This window comes from Oncorhynchus keta, unplaced genomic scaffold (assembly GCF_023373465.1).
Source record: "Oncorhynchus keta strain PuntledgeMale-10-30-2019 unplaced genomic scaffold, Oket_V2 Un_contig_4832_pilon_pilon, whole genome shotgun sequence".
NCBI lineage: Eukaryota > Metazoa > Chordata > Actinopteri > Salmoniformes > Salmonidae > Oncorhynchus > Oncorhynchus keta.
Window position 1 is genome coordinate 137,464 of NW_026287984.1, and position 21,345 is coordinate 158,808.

The 21,345-nt window shown below is 44.6% G+C and overlaps 1 protein-coding gene across 1 annotated transcript in view; it reads left to right on the plus strand.

Moving 5' to 3' along the window:
• LOC127924966 (TBC1 domain family member 30-like) overlaps positions 1–21,345 on the plus strand; it is a 114,904-nt gene that overhangs the window by 60,369 nt on the left and 33,190 nt on the right. The window contains 2 exon segments of the mRNA XM_052509628.1: positions 3,327–3,376; positions 3,379–3,529. Of these exon segments, the coding sequence (XP_052365588.1) occupies positions 3,327–3,376; positions 3,379–3,529 (201 nt within the window).

Genomic DNA, 21,345 nt, shown 5'->3' on the forward strand with positions numbered 1-21,345 from the left:
CCATTAGTTTAATGTAGTGGTAGACAGGACTCCAGCCAGGTCCATTAGTTTAATGTAGTGGTAGACAGGACTCCAGCCAGGTCCCATTAGTTTAATGTAGTGGTAGACAGGACTCCAGCCAGGTCCATTAGTTTAATGTAGTGGTAGACAGGACTCCAGCCAGGTCCATTAGTTTAATGTAGTGGTAGACAGGACTCCAGCCAGGTCCATTAGTTTAATGTAGTGGTAGACAGGACTCCAGCCAGGTCCATTAGTTTAATGTAGTGGTAGACAGGACTCCAGCCAGGTCCATTAGTTTAATGTAGTGGTAGACAGGACTCCAGCCAGGTCCATTAGTTTAATGTAGTGGTAGACAGGACTCCAGCCAGGTCCATTAGTTTAATGTAGTGGTAGACAGGACTCCAGCCAGGTCCATTAGTTTAATGTAGTGGTAGACAGGACTCCAGCCAGGTCCATTAGTTTAATGTAGTGGTAGACAGGACTCCAGCCAGGTCCATTAGTTTAATGTAGTGGTAGACAGGACTCCAGCCAGGTCCATTAGTTTAATGTAGTGGTAGACAGGACTCCAGCCAGGTCCATTAGTTTAATGTAGTGGTAGACAGGACTCCAGCCAGGTCCATTAGTCAGCCAGGTCCATTAGTTTAATGTAGTGGTAGACAGGACTCCAGCCAGGTCCATTAGTTTAATGTAGTGGTAGACAGGACTCCAGCCAGGTCCATTAGTTTAATGTAGTGGTAGACAGGACTCCAGCCAGGTCCATTAGTTTAATGTAGTGGTAGACAGGACTCCAGCCAGGTCCATTAGTTTAATGTAGTGGTAGACAGGACTCCAGCCAGGTCCATTAGTTTAATGTAGTGGTAGACAGGACTCCAGCCAGGTCCATTAGTTTAATGTAGTGGTAGACAGGACTCCAGCCAGGTCCATTAGTTTAATGTAGTGGTAGACAGGACTCCAGCCAGGTCCATTAGTTTAATGTAGTGGTAGACAGGACTCCAGCCAGGTCCATTAGTTTAATGTAGTGGTAGACAGGACTCCAGCCAGGTCCATTAGTTTAATGTAGTGGTAGACAGGACTCCAGCCAGGTCCATTAGTTTAATGTAGTGGTAGACAGGACTCCAGCCAGGTCCATTAGTTTAATGTAGTGGTAGACAGGACTCCAGCCAGGTCCATTAGTTTAATGTAGTGGTAGACAGGACTCCAGCCAGGTCCCATTAGTTTAATGTAGTGGTAGACAGGACTCCAGCCAGGTCCATTAGTTTTTAGTGGTAGACAGGACTCCAGCCAGGTCCATTAGTTTAATGTAGTGGTAGACAGGACTCCAGCCAGGTCCATTAGTTTAATGTAGTGGTAGACAGGACTCCAGCCAGGTCCATTAGTTTAATGTAGTGGTAGACAGGACTCCAGCCAGGTCCATTAGTTTAATGTAGTGGTAGACAGGACTCCAGCCAGGTCCATTAGTTTAATGTAGTGGTAGACAGGACTCCAGCCAGGTCCATTAGTTTAATGTAGTGGTAGACAGGACTCCAGCCAGGTCCATTAGTTTAATGTAGTGGTAGACAGGACTCCAGCCAGGTCCATTAGTTTAATGTAGTGGTAGACAGGACTCCAGCCAGGTCCATTAGTTTAATGTAGTGGTAGACAGGACTCCAGCCAGGTCCATTAGTTTAATGTAGTGGTAGACAGGACTCCAGCCAGGTCCATTAGTTTAATGTAGTGGTAGACAGGACTCCAGCCAGGTCCATTAGTTTAATGTAGACAGGACTCCAGCCAGGTCCATTAGTTTAATGTAGTGGTAGACAGGACTCCAGCCAGGTCCATTAGTTTAATGTAGTGGTAGACAGGACTCCAGCCAGGTCCATTAGTTTAATGTAGTGGTAGACAGGACTCCAGCCAGGTCCATTAGTTTAATGTAGTGGTAGACAGGACTCCAGCCAGGTCCCATTAGTTTAATGTAGTGGTAGACAGGACTCCAGCCAGGTCCATTAGTTTAATGTAGTGGTAGACAGGACTCCAGCCAGGTCCATTAGTTTAATGTAGTGGTAGACAGGACTCCAGCCAGGTCCATTAGTTTAATGTAGTGGTAGACAGGACTCCAGCCAGGTCCATTAGTTTAATGTAGTGGTAGACAGGACTCCAGCCAGGTCCATTAGTTTAATGTAGTGGTAGACAGGACTCCAGCCAGGTCCATTAGTTTAATGTAGTGGTAGACAGGACTCAGCCAGGTCCATTAGTTTAATGTAGTGGTAGACAGGACTCCAGCCAGGTCCATTAGTTTAATGTAGTGGTAGACAGGACTCCAGCCAGGTCCATTAGTTTAATGTAGTGGTAGACAGGACTCCAGCCAGGTCCATTAGTTTAATGTAGTGGTAGACAGGACTCCAGCCAGGTCCATTAGTTTAATGTAGTGGTAGACAGGACTCCAGCCAGGTCCATTAGTTTAATGTAGTGGTAGACAGGACTCCAGCCAGGTCCATTAGTTTAATGTAGTGGTAGACAGGACTCCAGCCAGGTCCATTAGTTTAATGTAGTGGTAGACAGGACTCCAGCCAGGTCCATTAGTTTAATGTAGTGGTAGACAGGACTCCAGCCAGGTCCCATTAGTTTAATGTAGTGGTAGACAGGACTCCAGCCAGGTCCATTAGTTTAATGTAGTGGTAGACAGGACTCCAGCCAGGTCCATTAGTTTAATGTAGTGGTAGACAGGACTCCAGCCAGGTCCATTAGTTTAATGTAGTGGTAGACAGGACTCCAGCCAGGTCCATTAGTTTAATGTAGTGGTAGACAGGACTCCAGCCAGGTCCATTAGTTTAATGTAGTGGTAGACAGGACTCCAGCCAGGTCCATTAGTTTAATGTAGTGGTAGACAGGACTCCAGCCAGGTCCATTAGTTTAATGTAGTGGTAGACAGGACTCCAGCCAGGTCCATTAGTTTAATGTAGTGGTAGACAGGACTCCAGCCAGGTCCCATTAGTTTAATGTAGTGGTAGACAGGACTCCAGCCAGGTCCATTAGTTTAATGTAGTGGTAGACAGGACTCCAGCCAGGTCCATTAGTTTAATGTAGTGGTAGACAGGACTCCAGCCAGGTCCATTAGTTTAATGTAGTGGTAGACAGGACTCCAGCCAGGTCCATTAGTTTAATGTAGTGGTAGACAGGACTCCAGCCAGGTCCATTAGTTTAATGTAGTGGTAGACAGGGTTATCTGGGAAGGTGTCATGTCAGCTGCTGTTGATGTCAGGAACAGCTGTGTCTCTCTACATGGCGTCAACACTGAGGTAATTTCCGCTTGGTCTTTCCGAGGTGATATTTGAATCTCTCCTCTCCAGACCAGCGTGGGGGGGAGCAGGGCGGTAACATGGCAGACCTGAGCCCCGGGCGGTGAATGGTGACGGCAGAGCAGAGCATCAAGCGGCCATCAACAGCATGCTGCAGGAGAGGATGAGTACTGACATCAGCGCTCTGAAGAAACAGTACTCACGTATCAAGAGACATCAGCAACAACAGGCCACGCAGCTGTACATACACACAGGTAACACACTGTCAACTCTACACACACTGTCAACACTATACACACTGTCAACACTATACACACACTGTCAACACTACACACACTGTCAACACTACACACACTGTCAACTCTACACACACTGTCAACACTATACACACACTGTCAACACTACACACACTGTCAACACTATACACACACTGTCAACACTATACACACACTGTCAACACTATACACACACTGTCAACACTATACACACACACTGTCAACACTACACACACTGTCAACACTATACACACTGTCAACACTATACACACTGTCAACACTACACACACTGTCAACACTACACACACTGTCAACACTACACACACACTGTCAACACTATACACACACTGTCAACACTATACACACTGTCAACACTACACACACTGTCAACACTACACACACTGTCAACACTACACACACTGTCAACTCTACACACACTGTCAACTCTACACACACTGTCAACACTATACACACACACTGTCAACTCTATACACACACACACTGTCAACTCTACACACACTGTCAACACTACACACACTGTCAACTCTACACACACTGTCAACTCTACACACACTGTCAACACTATACACACTGTCAACACTACACACACTGTCAACTCTACACACACTGTCAACACTATACACACTGTCAACTCTACACACACTGTCAACACTATACACACTGTCAACTCTACACACACTGTCAACACTATACACACTGTCAACACTATACACACTGTCAACACTATACACACACTGTCAACTCTATACACACACTGTCAACACTATACACACACTGTCAACACTATACACACTGTCAACACTATACACACTGTCAACACTATACACACACTGTCAACTCTATACACACACTGTCAACTCTACACACACACTGTCAACTCTACACACACTGTCAACTCTACACACACTGTCAACACTACACACACTGTCAACACTATACACACTGTCAACTCTATACACACACTGTCAACACTACACACACTGTCAACTCTACACACACTGTCAACACTATACACACTGTCAACACTATACACACACTGTCAACTCTACACACAGGTAACACACTGTCAACTCTACACACACTGTCAACACTATACACACTGTCAACACTACACACACTGTCAACTCTACACACACTGTCAACACTACACACACTGTCAACACTATACACACTGTCAACACTATACACACTGTCAACACTACACACACTGTCAACACTACACACACTGTCAACACTATACACACTGTCAACAACACTGTCAACACTATACACACTGTCAACACTATACACACTGTCAACACTACACACACTGTCAACACTACACACACTGTCAACACTACACACACTGTCAACTCTACACACACTGTCAACACTACACACACTGTCAACACTACACACACTGTCAACACTATACACACACTGTCAACACTACACACACTGTCAACACTACACACACTGTCAACACTACACACACACTGTCAACTCTACACACACTGTCAACACTATACACACTGTCAACACTATACACACACTGTCAACACTACACACACTGTCAACTCTACACACACACTGTCAACTCTACACACACTGTCAACTCTACACACACTGTCAACTCTACACACACTGTCAACTCTACACACACTGTCAACTCTATACACACACTGTCAACTCTATACACACACTGTCAACTCTACACACACACACTGTCAACTCTACACACACACTGTCAACTCTACACACACACACTGTCAACTCTACACACACACACTGTCAACTCTACACACACACTGTCAACTCTACACACACACACTGTCAACTCTACACACACACTGTCAACTCTACACACACACACACTGTCAACTCTACACACACTGTCAACTCTACACACACACTGTCAACTCTACACACACACTGTCAACTCTACACACACACACACTGTCAACTCTACACACACACACTGTCAACTCTACACACAGGTAACACACTGTCAACTCTACACACACACTGTCAACTCTACATTACACTGTTTACATTACATTTAACTGTCAACTTTAGCAGACACACTATCAGACACTATACACACTGTCATTCACTATGACACACAGTGGAACAGCACTTTACAATAGTGCATCTAAAATTTTAAGGGGGACTGAGAAGGATTACACCTGTCCTAGGTATTCTACACACACACTGTCAACTCTACACACTGTCAACACACACACTGTCAACTCTACACACACTGTCAACTCTACACACACACTGTCAACTCTACACACACACTGTCAACTCTACACACACACTGTCAACTCTACACACACTGTCAACTCTACACACACACTGTCAACTCTATACACACACTGTCAACTCTACACACACTGTCAACACTATACACACTGTCAACTCTACACACACACACTGTCAACTCTACTGTCAACACACACACTGTCAACTCTACACACACACTGTCAACTCTACACACACACACACTGTCAACTCTACACACACACACTGTCAACTCTACACACACACACACTGTCAACTCTACACACACACACACTGTCAACTCTACACACACACTGTCAACTCTACACACACACACTGTCAACTCTACACACACACACTGTCAACTCTACTACACATACACACTGTCAACTCTACACACACACACACTGTCAACTCTACTCACACACACACTGTCAACTCTACACACACTGTCAACACACTGTCAACTACACACACACACACTGTCAACTCTACACACACACACTGTCAACTCTACACACTGTCACACACACTGTCAACTACATATACACACACTGTCAACTCTACACACACACACACTGTCAACTCTACTCACACACACACTGTCAACTCTACACACACACTGTCAACTCTACTCACACACACACTGTCAACTCTCTACACACACACTGTCAACTCTACTACACACACACTGTCAACTACTACACACACACTGTCAACTCTACACACACACACTGTCAACTCTACACACACACTGTCAACTCTACACACACACTGTCAACTCTACACACACACTGTCAACTCTCTACACACTGTCAACTCTACACACACTGTCAACTCTACACACACTGTCAACTCTACACACACACTGTCAACTCTACACACACACTGTCAACTCTACACACACTGTCAACACACACACACTGTCAACTCTACACACACACTGTCAACTCTACACACACACTGTCAACTCTACACACACACTGTCAACTCTACACACACACACTGTCAACTCTACACACACACTGTCAACTACTCACACACACACTGTCAACTCTACACACACACTGTCAACTCTACATACACACACACTGTCAACTCTACACACACTGTCAACTCTACACACACACACTGTCAACACTACACACACTGTCAACTCTACTCACACACACACTGTCAACTCTACTCACACACACACTGTCAACTCTACTCACACACACACTGTCAACTCTACACACACACTGTCAACTCTACACACACACACACTGTCAACTCTATACACACACACACTGTCAACTCTACACACACACTGTCAACTCTACACACACACACTGTCAACACACTCAACTCACACACACACACTGTCAACTCTACACACACACTGTCAACTCTACACACACACTGTCAACTCTACACACACTGTCAACTCTACACACACTGTCAACTCTACACACACACTGTCAACTCTACACACACACTGTCAACTACACACACACTGTCAACTCTACACACACACTGTCAACTCTACACACACACTGTCAACTCTACACACACACACACTGTCAACTCTACACACACACTGTCAACTCTACACACACACTGTCAACTCTCTACACACACACTGTCAACACTACACACACTGTCAACTCTACACACTGTCAACTCTACACACACTGTCAACTCTACACACACACACTGTCAACTCTATACACACACACACACTGTCAACTCTACACACACTGTCAACTCTACACACACTGTCAACTCTATACACACACACTGTCAACTCTACACACACTGTCAACTCTATACACACACTGTCAACTCTACACACACTGTCAACTCTACACACACACTGTCAACTCTACACACACACACACTACACACTGTCAACTCTACACACACTGTCAACTCTACACACACACTGTCAACTCTACACACACACTCAACTCTACACACACACTGTCAACTCTACACACACACTGTCAACTCTACACACACACTGTCAACTCTACACACACACTGTCAACTCTACACACACACTGTCAACTCTCACACACACACTGTCAACTCTACACACACACTGTCAACTCTACACACACACACTGTCAACTCTACACACACACTGTCAACTCTACACACACACTGTCAACTCTACACACACACTGTCAACACACTGTCAACTGTCAACTCTACACACACTGTCAACTCTAGGTACACACACACTGTCAACTCTACACACACACTGTCAACTCTACACACACTCTCAACTCACACACACACTGTCAACTCTACACACACTGTCAACACACACACTGTCAACTCTACACACACACTGTCAACTCACACACACACTGTCAACTCTATACACACACACACTGTCAACTCTACACACACACTGTCAACTCTACACACACTGTCAACTCTACACACACACTGTGTCAACTGTCAACTCTACACACACACACACTGTCAACTCTACACACACACACTGTCAACTCTACACACACTGTCAACTCTACACACACACTGTCAACTCTACACACACACACTGTCAACTCTACACACACACTGTCAACTCACACACACACACACTGTCAACTCTACACACACACTGTCAACTCTACTACACACACACTGTCAACTCTACACACACACACACTGTCAACTCTACACACACACACTGTCAACTCTACACACACACTGTCAACTCTACACACACACACACTGTCAACTCACTGTCAACACTGTCAACTCTACTCACACACACACTGTCAACTCTACACACACACTGTCAACTCTACACACACACTGTCAACTCTACACACACACACACTGTCAACTCTACACACACTGTCAACTCTACACACACTGTCAACTCTATACACACACACACTGTCAACTCACTCTACTCACACACACACTGTCAACTCTACACACACACACACACTGTCAACACACTGTCAACTCTACACACACTGTCAACTCTACACACACACACTGTCAACTCTACACTGTCAACACACACACACTGTCAACTCTACACACACACTGTCAACTCTACACACACACACTGTCAACTCTACACACACTGTCAACTCTACACACACTGTCAACTCTCTACACACACACTGTCAACTACTACACACACACTGTCAACTCTACACACACACACACTGTCAACTCTACACACACACTGTCAACTCTACACACACACACACTGTCAACTCTACTGTCAACACACACACACTGTCAACTACTCACACACACACTGTCAACTCTACACACACACACACTGTCAACTCTACACACACACTGTCAACTCTACACACACACTGTCAACTCTCACACACACACTGTCAACTCTACACACACACTGTCAACTCTACATACACACACACTGTCAACTCTACTACACACACACTGTCAACTCTACTCACACACACACTGTCAACTCTATACACACACTGTCAACACACACACACACTGTCAACTCTACTCACACACACACTGTCAACTCTACTCACACACACACTGTCAACTCTACATACACACACACTGTCAACTCTACTCACACACACACTGTCAACTCTACACACACACACTGTCAACTCTACTACACACACACTGTCAACTCTACTCACACACACACTGTCAACTCTACACACACTGTCAACTCTATACACACACTGTCAACTCTACACACACACACACTGTCAACTCTACATATACACACACTGTCAACTCTACACACACACACTGTCAACTCTACACACACTGTCAACTCTACACACACTGTCAACACACTCACACACACACTGTCAACTCTACACACACACTGTCAACTCTACACTGTCAACTCTACACACACACTGTCAACACTGTCAACTACACACACACTGTCAACTCTCACACACACACTGTCAACTCTACTCACACACACACTGTCAACTCTACACTGTCAACTCTACACACACTGTCAACTCTACACATATACACACACTGTCAACTCTACATATACACACACTGTCAACTCTACACACTCACACACACACTGTCAACTCTACTACACACACACTGTCAACTCTACACACACACTGTCAACTCTACACACACACACTGTCAACTCTACACACACACTGTCAACTCTACACACTCACACACACTGTCAACTCTACACTACACACACACTGTCAACTCACACACACACACTGTCAACTCTACACACACTGTCAACTCTACACACACTGTCAACACACACACACTGTCAACACACTACACACACTGTCAACTCTACACACACACTGTCAACTCTACTACACACACACTGTCAACTCTACACACACACACACTGTCAACTCTACACACACACACTGTCAACTCTACACACACACACTGTCAACTCTACTCACACACACACTGTCAACTCTACTGTCACACACACACACACTGTCAACTCTACACACACACACACTGTCAACTCTACACACACAACACACTGTCAACTCTACACACACACACACTGTCAACTCTACTCACACACACTGTCAACTCTACACACACACACTGTCAACTCTACACACACACACACTGTCAACTCTACACACACACACTGTCAACTCTACACACACACACACTGTCAACTCTACTCACACACACACTGTCAACTCTACTCACACACACACTGTCAACTCTACACACACACACACTGTCAACTCTACTCACACACACACTGTCAACTCTAACACACACACACTGTCAACTCTACACACACACACTGTCACACACACACACACTGTCAACTCTACACACACACACACTGTCAACTCTACACACACACTGTCAACTCTATACACACACACTGTCAACTCTACACACACACACTGTCAACTCTACACACACACACACACTGTCAACTCTACACACACACTGTCAACTCTACACACACTGTCAACTCTACACACACACTGTCAACTCTACACACACACTGTCAACTCTACACACACACTGTCAACTCTCCACACACACTGTCAACTCTACACACACACTGTCAACTCTCTACACACACACACACTGTCAACTCTACACACACACTGTCAACTCTACACACACACTGTCAACTACACACACACACACTGTCAACTCTACATATACACACTGTCAACTCTACACACACTGTCAACTCTCTACACACACACTGTCAACTCTACACACACTGTCAACTCTACATACACACACTGTCAACTCACACACACACACACTGTCAACTCTACACACACACACACTGTCAACTCTACACACAGGTAACACACTGTCAACTCTACACACACACTGTCAACTCTACATTACATTTCATTACATTTAAGTCATTTAGCAGACGCTCTTATCCAGAGCGACTTACACTGGTGCAACCTTATGACATCCAGTGGAACAGCACACTTACAATAGTGCATCTAAATATTTTAAGGGGGGAGGGGTGAGAACACACTTCATCCTATCCTGGGTATTCTACACACACACTGTCAACTCTACACACACACTGTCAACTCTACACACACACACACACACTGTCAACTCTACACACACACTGTCAACTCTACACAAACACACACACTGTCAACTCTACTCACACACACACTGTCAACTCTACACACACACTGTCAACTCTACACACACACACACTGTCAACTCTCACACACACACACTGTCAACACTCACACACACACTGTCAACTCTACACACACACACACACTGTCAACTCTACACACACACACACACTGTCAACTCTACACACACACACACACTGTCAACTCTACTACACACACACACTGTCAACTCTACACACACACACTGTCAACTCTACTACACACACTGTCAACTACTACACACACTGTCAACTCTATACACACTGTCAACACTATACACACTGTCAACACTACACACACTGTCAACTCTACACACACACTGTCAACACTATACACACACTGTCAACTCTACACACAACACTATGTCAACTGTCACACACACACACTGTCAACTCTACACACACTGTCAACTCTACACACACTGTCAACACTACACACACTGTCAACTCTACACACACTGTCAACACTATACACACTGTCAACACTACACACTGTCAACACACACACTGTCAACTCTACACACACTGTCAACTCTACACACACTGTCAACTCTACACACACTGTCAACTCTACACACACTGTCAACTCTACACACACTGTCAACACTACACACACTGTCAACTCTACACACACACTGTCAACTCTACACACACTGTCAACTCTACTACACACACACACTGTCAACTCTACACACACTGTCAACACTACACACACTGTCAACTCTACACACACTGTCAACTCTACACACACTGTCACACTGTCAACTCACACACACACACACTGTCAACTCTACACACACACACTGTCAACTCATACACACACACACTGTCAACTCTACATATACACACTGTCAACTCACACACACACTGTCAACACTGTCACACTGTCAACAAACACACACACACTGTCAACACACACACACTGTCAACACTACACACACACACACTGTCAACTCTACCACACACACACTGTCAACACACACACACACACTGTCAAACTCTACACACTGTCAACTCTATCACACACACACTGTCAACTCTACACACACACACACTGTCAACTCTACACACACAACACACTGTCAACTCTACACACACACTGTCACACTGTCACACTGTCAACACTATACACACACTGTCAACTCTGCACACACACACTGTCAACTCTACACACACACACTGTCAACTCTACACACACACTGTCAACTCACACACACTGTCTAAACTATTTTACACACTGTCAACACTATACACACACTGTCAACTCTACACACACACACACTGTCAACTCTACACACACTGTCTGTCAACTATACACACTGTCAACACTCACACACACACTGTCAACACACACACACTGTCAACACACACACACTGTCAACTCTACACACACACACTGTCAACACTACTACACACACTGTCAACACTATACACACTGTCAACACTATACACACTGTCAACACTACACACACTGTCAACACTACACACACTGTCAACACTACACACACTGTACTATACACACTGTCAACTCTACACACACACACACACACTGTCAACACACACACACTGTCAAACACTACACACACTGTCAACTCTACACACACACACACTGTCAACTCTACTCACACACACACACTGTCAACTCTACACACACTGTCACACTTACACATTTATGTACATTTGTTAACACACACACACTGTCAACTCTACACACACTGTCAACACTGTCAACTCTGTCAACACACACACACTGTCAACACTATACACACTGTCAACTCCACACACACTGTCAACTCTACACACACACTGTCAACTACACACACTGTCAACTCTACACACACTGTCAACTCTACACACACTGTCAACTCTATACACACACACACACTGTCAACTCTACACACACACTGTCAACTCTATACACACACACTGTCAACTCTACACACACACTGTCAACTCTCACACACACACTGTCAACTCTACACACACACTGTCAACTCTACACACACACTGTCAACTCTACACACACACTGTCAACTCTACACACACACTGTCAACTCTACACACACACACACTGTCAACTCTACACACACACTGTCAACTCTACACACACACACTGTCAACTCACACACACACACACTGTCAACTCTACACACACACACACTGTCAACTCTACACACACACTGTCAACTCTACACACACACTGTCAACTCTACACACACACACACTGTCAACTCTACACACACACTGTCAACTCTACACACACACTGTCAACTCTACACACACACACACTGTCAACTCTACACACACACACACTGTCACACTGTCTACACACACACTGTCAACTCTACACACACACACACTGTCAACTCTACACACACACACACTGTCAACTCTACACACACACACACACTGTCAACTCTACACACAGGTAACACACTGTCAACTCTACACACACACACTGTCAACTCTACATTACATTTACATTACATTTAAGTCTTTAGCAGACGCTCTTATCCAGAGCGACTTACAAATTGTGCATTCACTTATGACATCCAGTGGAACAGCCACTTTACAATAGTGCATCTAAATATTTTAAGGGGGAGGGGGTGAGAAGGATTACTTATCCTATCCTAGGTATTCTACACACACACTGTCAACTCTACACACACACTGTCAACTCTACACACACACTGTCAACTCTACATATACACACACTGTCAACTCTACACACACACACTGTCAACTCTACACACACACTGTCAACTCTACACACACACTGTCAACTCTGTCAACACACACACACACACTGTCAACTCTACACACACACACTGTCAACTCTACACACACACACTGTCAACTCTACCACACACACACTGTCAACTCTACATATACACACACTGTCAACTCTACTCACACACACACTGTCAACTCTACACACACACACACACTGTCAACTCTACACACACACACTGTCAACTACTACACACACTGTCAAACACACACACACACTGTCAACTCTACACATACACACACACTGTCAACTCTACACATACACACACTGTCAACACACACACACACTGTCAACTCTACACACACACACACACTGTCAACTCTACTCACACACACACTGTCAACTCTACTCACACACACACTGTCAACTCTACACACACACACACACTGTCAACTCTACACACACACACACTGTCAACTCTACTCACACACACACTGTCAACTCACACACACACACTGTCAACTCTACTCACACACACACTGTCAACTCTACTCACACACACACTGTCAACTCTACTCACACACACACTGTCAACTCACTACACACACACTGTCAACTCACTCACACACACACACTGTCAACTCTACTCACACACACACTGTCAACTCTATCACACACACACTGTCAACTCTACTCACACACACACTGTCAACTCTACACACACACACTGTCAACTCTACACACACACACTGTCAACTCTACTACACACACTGTCAACTCTACATACACACACACTGTCAACTACTACACACACACTGTCAACTCTACTCACACACACTGTCAACTCTCTACACACACACTGTCAACTCTACACATACACACACTGTCAACTCTACAACTCACACACACACTGTCAACTACTACACACACTGTCAACTCTACACACACACACACTGTCAACTCTACACACACACTGTCAACTCTACACAGCTCTGCACACACACACTGTCAACTCTACATATACACACTGTCAACACTACACACACACTGTCAACACTCACACACACTGTCAACTCTACTACACACACACTGTCAACTCTACACACACACACACTGTCAACTCTACTCACACACACTGTCAACTCTACTCACAGGTAACACACTGTCAACTCTATACACACACTGTCAACTCTACATATTTACACACACTGTCAACTACACTCACACACACACTGTCAACTCTACACACACACACACTGTCAACTCTACACACACTGTCAACTCACACACACTGTCAACACACACACTGTCAACTCTACTACACACACTGTCAACTCTACATACACACACTGTCAACTCTACACACACACACTGTCAACTCTATACACACACTGTCAACTCTCACACACACACTGTCAACTCTACACATACACACACTGTCAACTCTATATACACACACTGTCAACTCTACTATACACACACTGTCAACTCACTATACACACACTGTCAACTCTACACACACACACACACACTGTCAACTACACACACACACACTGTCAACTCTACTACACACACACTGTCAACTCTACTACACACACTGTCAACTCTACACACACTGTCAACTCTACACACACACACACTGTCAACTCTACACACACACACACTGTCAACTCTACTCACACACACTGTCAACTCTACTATACACACACTGTCAACTCTACACATATACACACACTGTCAACTCTACACACACACACACTGTCAACTCTACTACACACACTGTCAACTCTACACACACACACACACACTGTCAACTCTACACACACACTGTCAACTCTACTCACACACACACTGTCAACTCTACACATACACACACTGTCAACTCTACACACACACACACACTGTCAACTCTATACACACACACTGTCAACTCTCACACACACACTGTCACACACACACACACTGTCAACTCTACTCACACACACTGTCAACTCTCTCACACACACTGTCAACTACTCACACACACACTGTCAACTCTACACACACACACACTGTCAACTACTACACACACACTGTCAACTCTACTACACACACTGTCAACACTACACACATACACTGTCAACTACTACACACAGTCAACTCTACATATACACACACTGTCAACTCTACTCACACACACACTGTCAACTCTACACACACACACTGTCAACTCTACACACACACTGTCAACTCACTACACACACTGTCAACTCTACACACACACACACTGTCAACACTACACACACACACTGTCAACTCTACACTACACACACTGTCAACTCTACACACACTGTCAACTCTACTACACACACACTGTCAACTACACTACACACACACTGTCAACTCTACACACACACACACTGTCAACTCTACACACACACACACACTGTCAACTCTACACACACACACTGTCAACTCTACTCACACACACACTGTCAACTACATTACACACACTGTTACTCTACACACACACTGTCAACTCTACACACACACACACACACTGTCAACTCTACTACACACACTGTCAACTCTACTCACACACACTGTCAACTCTAAATATACACACACACTGTCAACTCTACATATACACACACTGTCAACTCTACTACACACACACTGTCAACTCTACACACACACACTGTCAACTCTACTACACACACTGTCAACTACTACACACACTGTCAACTCTACACACACACTGTCAACTCTACACACACACTGTCAACTACACACACACACTGTCACTCTACTCATCAACTCACACACACACTGTCAACTCATACACACACTGTCAACTGTCAACTGTCAACTCTATACACACACACACTGTCAACTCTCTACACACACACTGTCAACTCTACACACACAACTGTCAACTCTACACACACACTGTCAACTCTACTCACACACAACACTGTCAACTCTACTCACACACACACTGTCAAACTCACACACACACACTGTCAACTCTACTCACACACACACTGTCAACTCTACATACACACACTGTCAACTCTACATACACACACTGTCAACTCTACTCACACACACACACACTGTCAACTCGTCAACTCACACACACACTGTCAACTCTCTCACACACACACTGTCAACTCTACACACACACTGTCAACTCAACTCTACACACACACTGTCAACTCTACACACACACTGTCAACTCTACACACACTGTCAACTCTACATATACACACACTGTCAACTCTACACACACACACTGTCAACTCTCACACACACACACTGTCAACTCTACATTTACACACACTGTCAACTCTACTACACACACTGTCAACTCTATCACAGAGTTTACTCTCATACACACACACTGTCAACTCTATGACATCCACTGTCAACAGCTACTCACACACATACTGTCAACTCTACACATATTTTACACTGTCAACTCTAGAACACACTTCAACTCTATCATATACACACACTGTCAACTCTACTCACACACACACTGTCAACTCTACTCACACACACACTGTCAACTCTACACACACACAACTCTACACACACACTGTCAACTCTACACACACACACACACTGTCAACTCCACACACACACACACTGTCAACTCTACACACACTGTCAACTCTACACACACACACACACTGTCAACTCTACACAGGTACACACACTGTCAACTCTACTACACACACACTGTCAACTCTACACACACACACTGTCAACTCTACACTGTCAACTTACAACTCTACACACAAACACTGTTTACTGTCAACTCTACACACACACACACTGTCAACTCTACACACACACACACTGTCAACTCTACTCACACACACACTGTCAACTCTACACACACACACACTGTCAACTCTACTTACACACACTGTCAACTCTACTACACACACACTGTCAACTCTACACACACACACACTGTCAACTCTACACACACACTGTCAACTCTACTCACACACACACTGTCAACTCTACACACACACACACACTGTCAACTCTACACACACACACTGTCAACACACACACACTGTCAACTCTACTCACACACACTGTCAACTCTACTCACACACACACTGTCAACTCTATACACACACTGTCAACTCTACACACACACACACACTGTCAACTCTACACACACACTGTCAACTCTACACACACACTGTCAACTCTACTCACACACACACTGTCAACTCTACTCACACACACACTGTCAACTCTACACACACACACACACACTGTCAACTCTACACACACACACTGTCAACTCTACTCACACACACACTGTCAACTACTCACACACACACTGTCAACTCTACACATACACACTGTCAACTCTACACACACACTGTCAACTCTACATACACACACACTGTCAACTCTACTCACACACACACTGTCAACTCTACACACACACACACTGTCAACTCTACATACACACACACTGTCAACTCTACTCACACACACACTGTCAACTCTACACACACACACACTGTCAACTCTACTCACACACACACTGTCAACTCTACTCACACACACTGTCAACTCTACTCACACACACACTGTCAACTCTACTCACACACACACTGTCAACTCTACATATACACACACTGTCAACACACACACTGTCAACTCTACTCACACACACACTGTCAACTACACACACACACTGTCAACTCTACACACACACACTGTCAACTCTACACACACACACACTGTCAACTCTACACACACACACTGTCAACTCTACACACACACACACTGTCAACTCTACACACACACACTGTCAACTCTACTCACACACACACTGTCAACTCTACACACACACACACTGTCAACTCTACACACACACACTGTCAACTCTACACACACACACACTGTCAACTGTCACACTCGTCAACTCTCACACACACACTGTCAACTCTACTCACACACACACACTGTCAACTCTACACACACACACACTGTCAACTCTACTCACACACACACTGTCAACTCTACACACACACACACTGTCAACTCTACTCACACACACACACTGTCAACTCTACATCACACACACACTGTCAACTCTACTCACACACACACACTGTCAACTCTACTCACACACACACTGTCAACTCTACTCACACACACACTGTCAACTCTACTCACACACACACTGTCAACTCTACATACACACACACTGTCAACTCTACACACACACACACTGTCAACTCTACTCACACACACACTGTCAACTCTACACATACACACACTGTCAACTCTACACACACACACACTGTCAACTCTACATATACACACACTGTCAACTCTACATATACACACACTGTCAACTCTACTCACACACACACTGTCAACTCTACACACACACACACTGTCAACTCTACACACACACACTGTCAACTCTACACACACACACTGTCAACTCTACACACACACACACAACTACTCACACACTGTCAACTCTACTCACACACACACTGTCAACTCTACACACACACACACACTGTCAACTCTACTCACACACACACTGTCAACTCTCACACACACATATACACACACACTGTCAACTCTACACTCACACACACACTGTCAACTCTACACACACACACTCACACACACACTGTCAACTCTACTCACACACACTGTCAACTCTACACACACACACACACTGTCAACTCTACTCACACACACACTGTCAACTCTACACACATACACACACACTGTCAACTCTACACACAACACAACACACACTGTCAACTCTACACACACACTGTCAACTCTACACACACACACACTGTCAACTCTACACACACACACACTGTCAACTCTGTCAACACACACACACACTGTCAACTCTACACACACACACTGTCAACTCTACTCACACACACACTGTCAACTCTACTCACACACACACTGTCAACTCTACTCACACACACACTGTCAACTCTACTACACACACACTGTCAACTCTACATATACACACACTGTCAACTCTACACATACACACACTGTCAACTCTACACACACACACACTGTCAACTCTACTCAACTCACACACACACTGTCAACTCTACACACACACACTGTCAACTCTACACACACACACACTGTCAACTCTACATACACACACACTGTCAACTCTACATATACACACACTGTCAACTCTCAACTCACACACACACACTGTCAACTCTACACTACACACACACTGTCAACTCTACTCACACACACACTGTCAACTCTACACATACACACACTGTCAACTCTACACTGTCACACACACACTGTCAACTCTACATATACACACACTGTCAACTCTACTCACACACACACTGTCAACTCTACTCACACACACACTGTCAACTCTACTCACACACACACTGTCAACTCTACATATACACACACTGTCAACTCTACTCACACACACACTGTCAACTCTACACACACAAACACTGTCAACTCTACTCACACACACACTGTCAACTCTACTCACACACACACTGTCAACTCTACATACACACACACTGTCAACTCTACACACACACACACTGTCAACTCTACACACACACACACTGTCAACTCTACACACACTGTCAACTCTACTCACACGCACTGTCAACTCTACACACACACACACTGTCAACTCTCACAAACACACACACACACTGTCAACTCTACATATACACACACTGTCAACTCTACTACACACACACTGTCAACTCTACACACACACACACTGTCAACTCTACACACACACACACTGTCAACTCTACACACACACACACTGTCAACTCTACTCACACACACACTGTCAACTCTACACACACACACACACTGTCAACTCTACACACACAAACACTGTCAACTCTACTCACACACACACTGTCAACTCTACATATACTCACTCAACTACATATACACACACTGTCAACTCTACTCACACACACACTGTCAACTCTACTCACACACACACTGTCAACTCTACTCACACACACACTGTCAACTCTACTCACACACACACTGTCAACTCTACTCACACACACACTGTCAACTCTACTCACACACACACTGTCAACTCTACATACACAC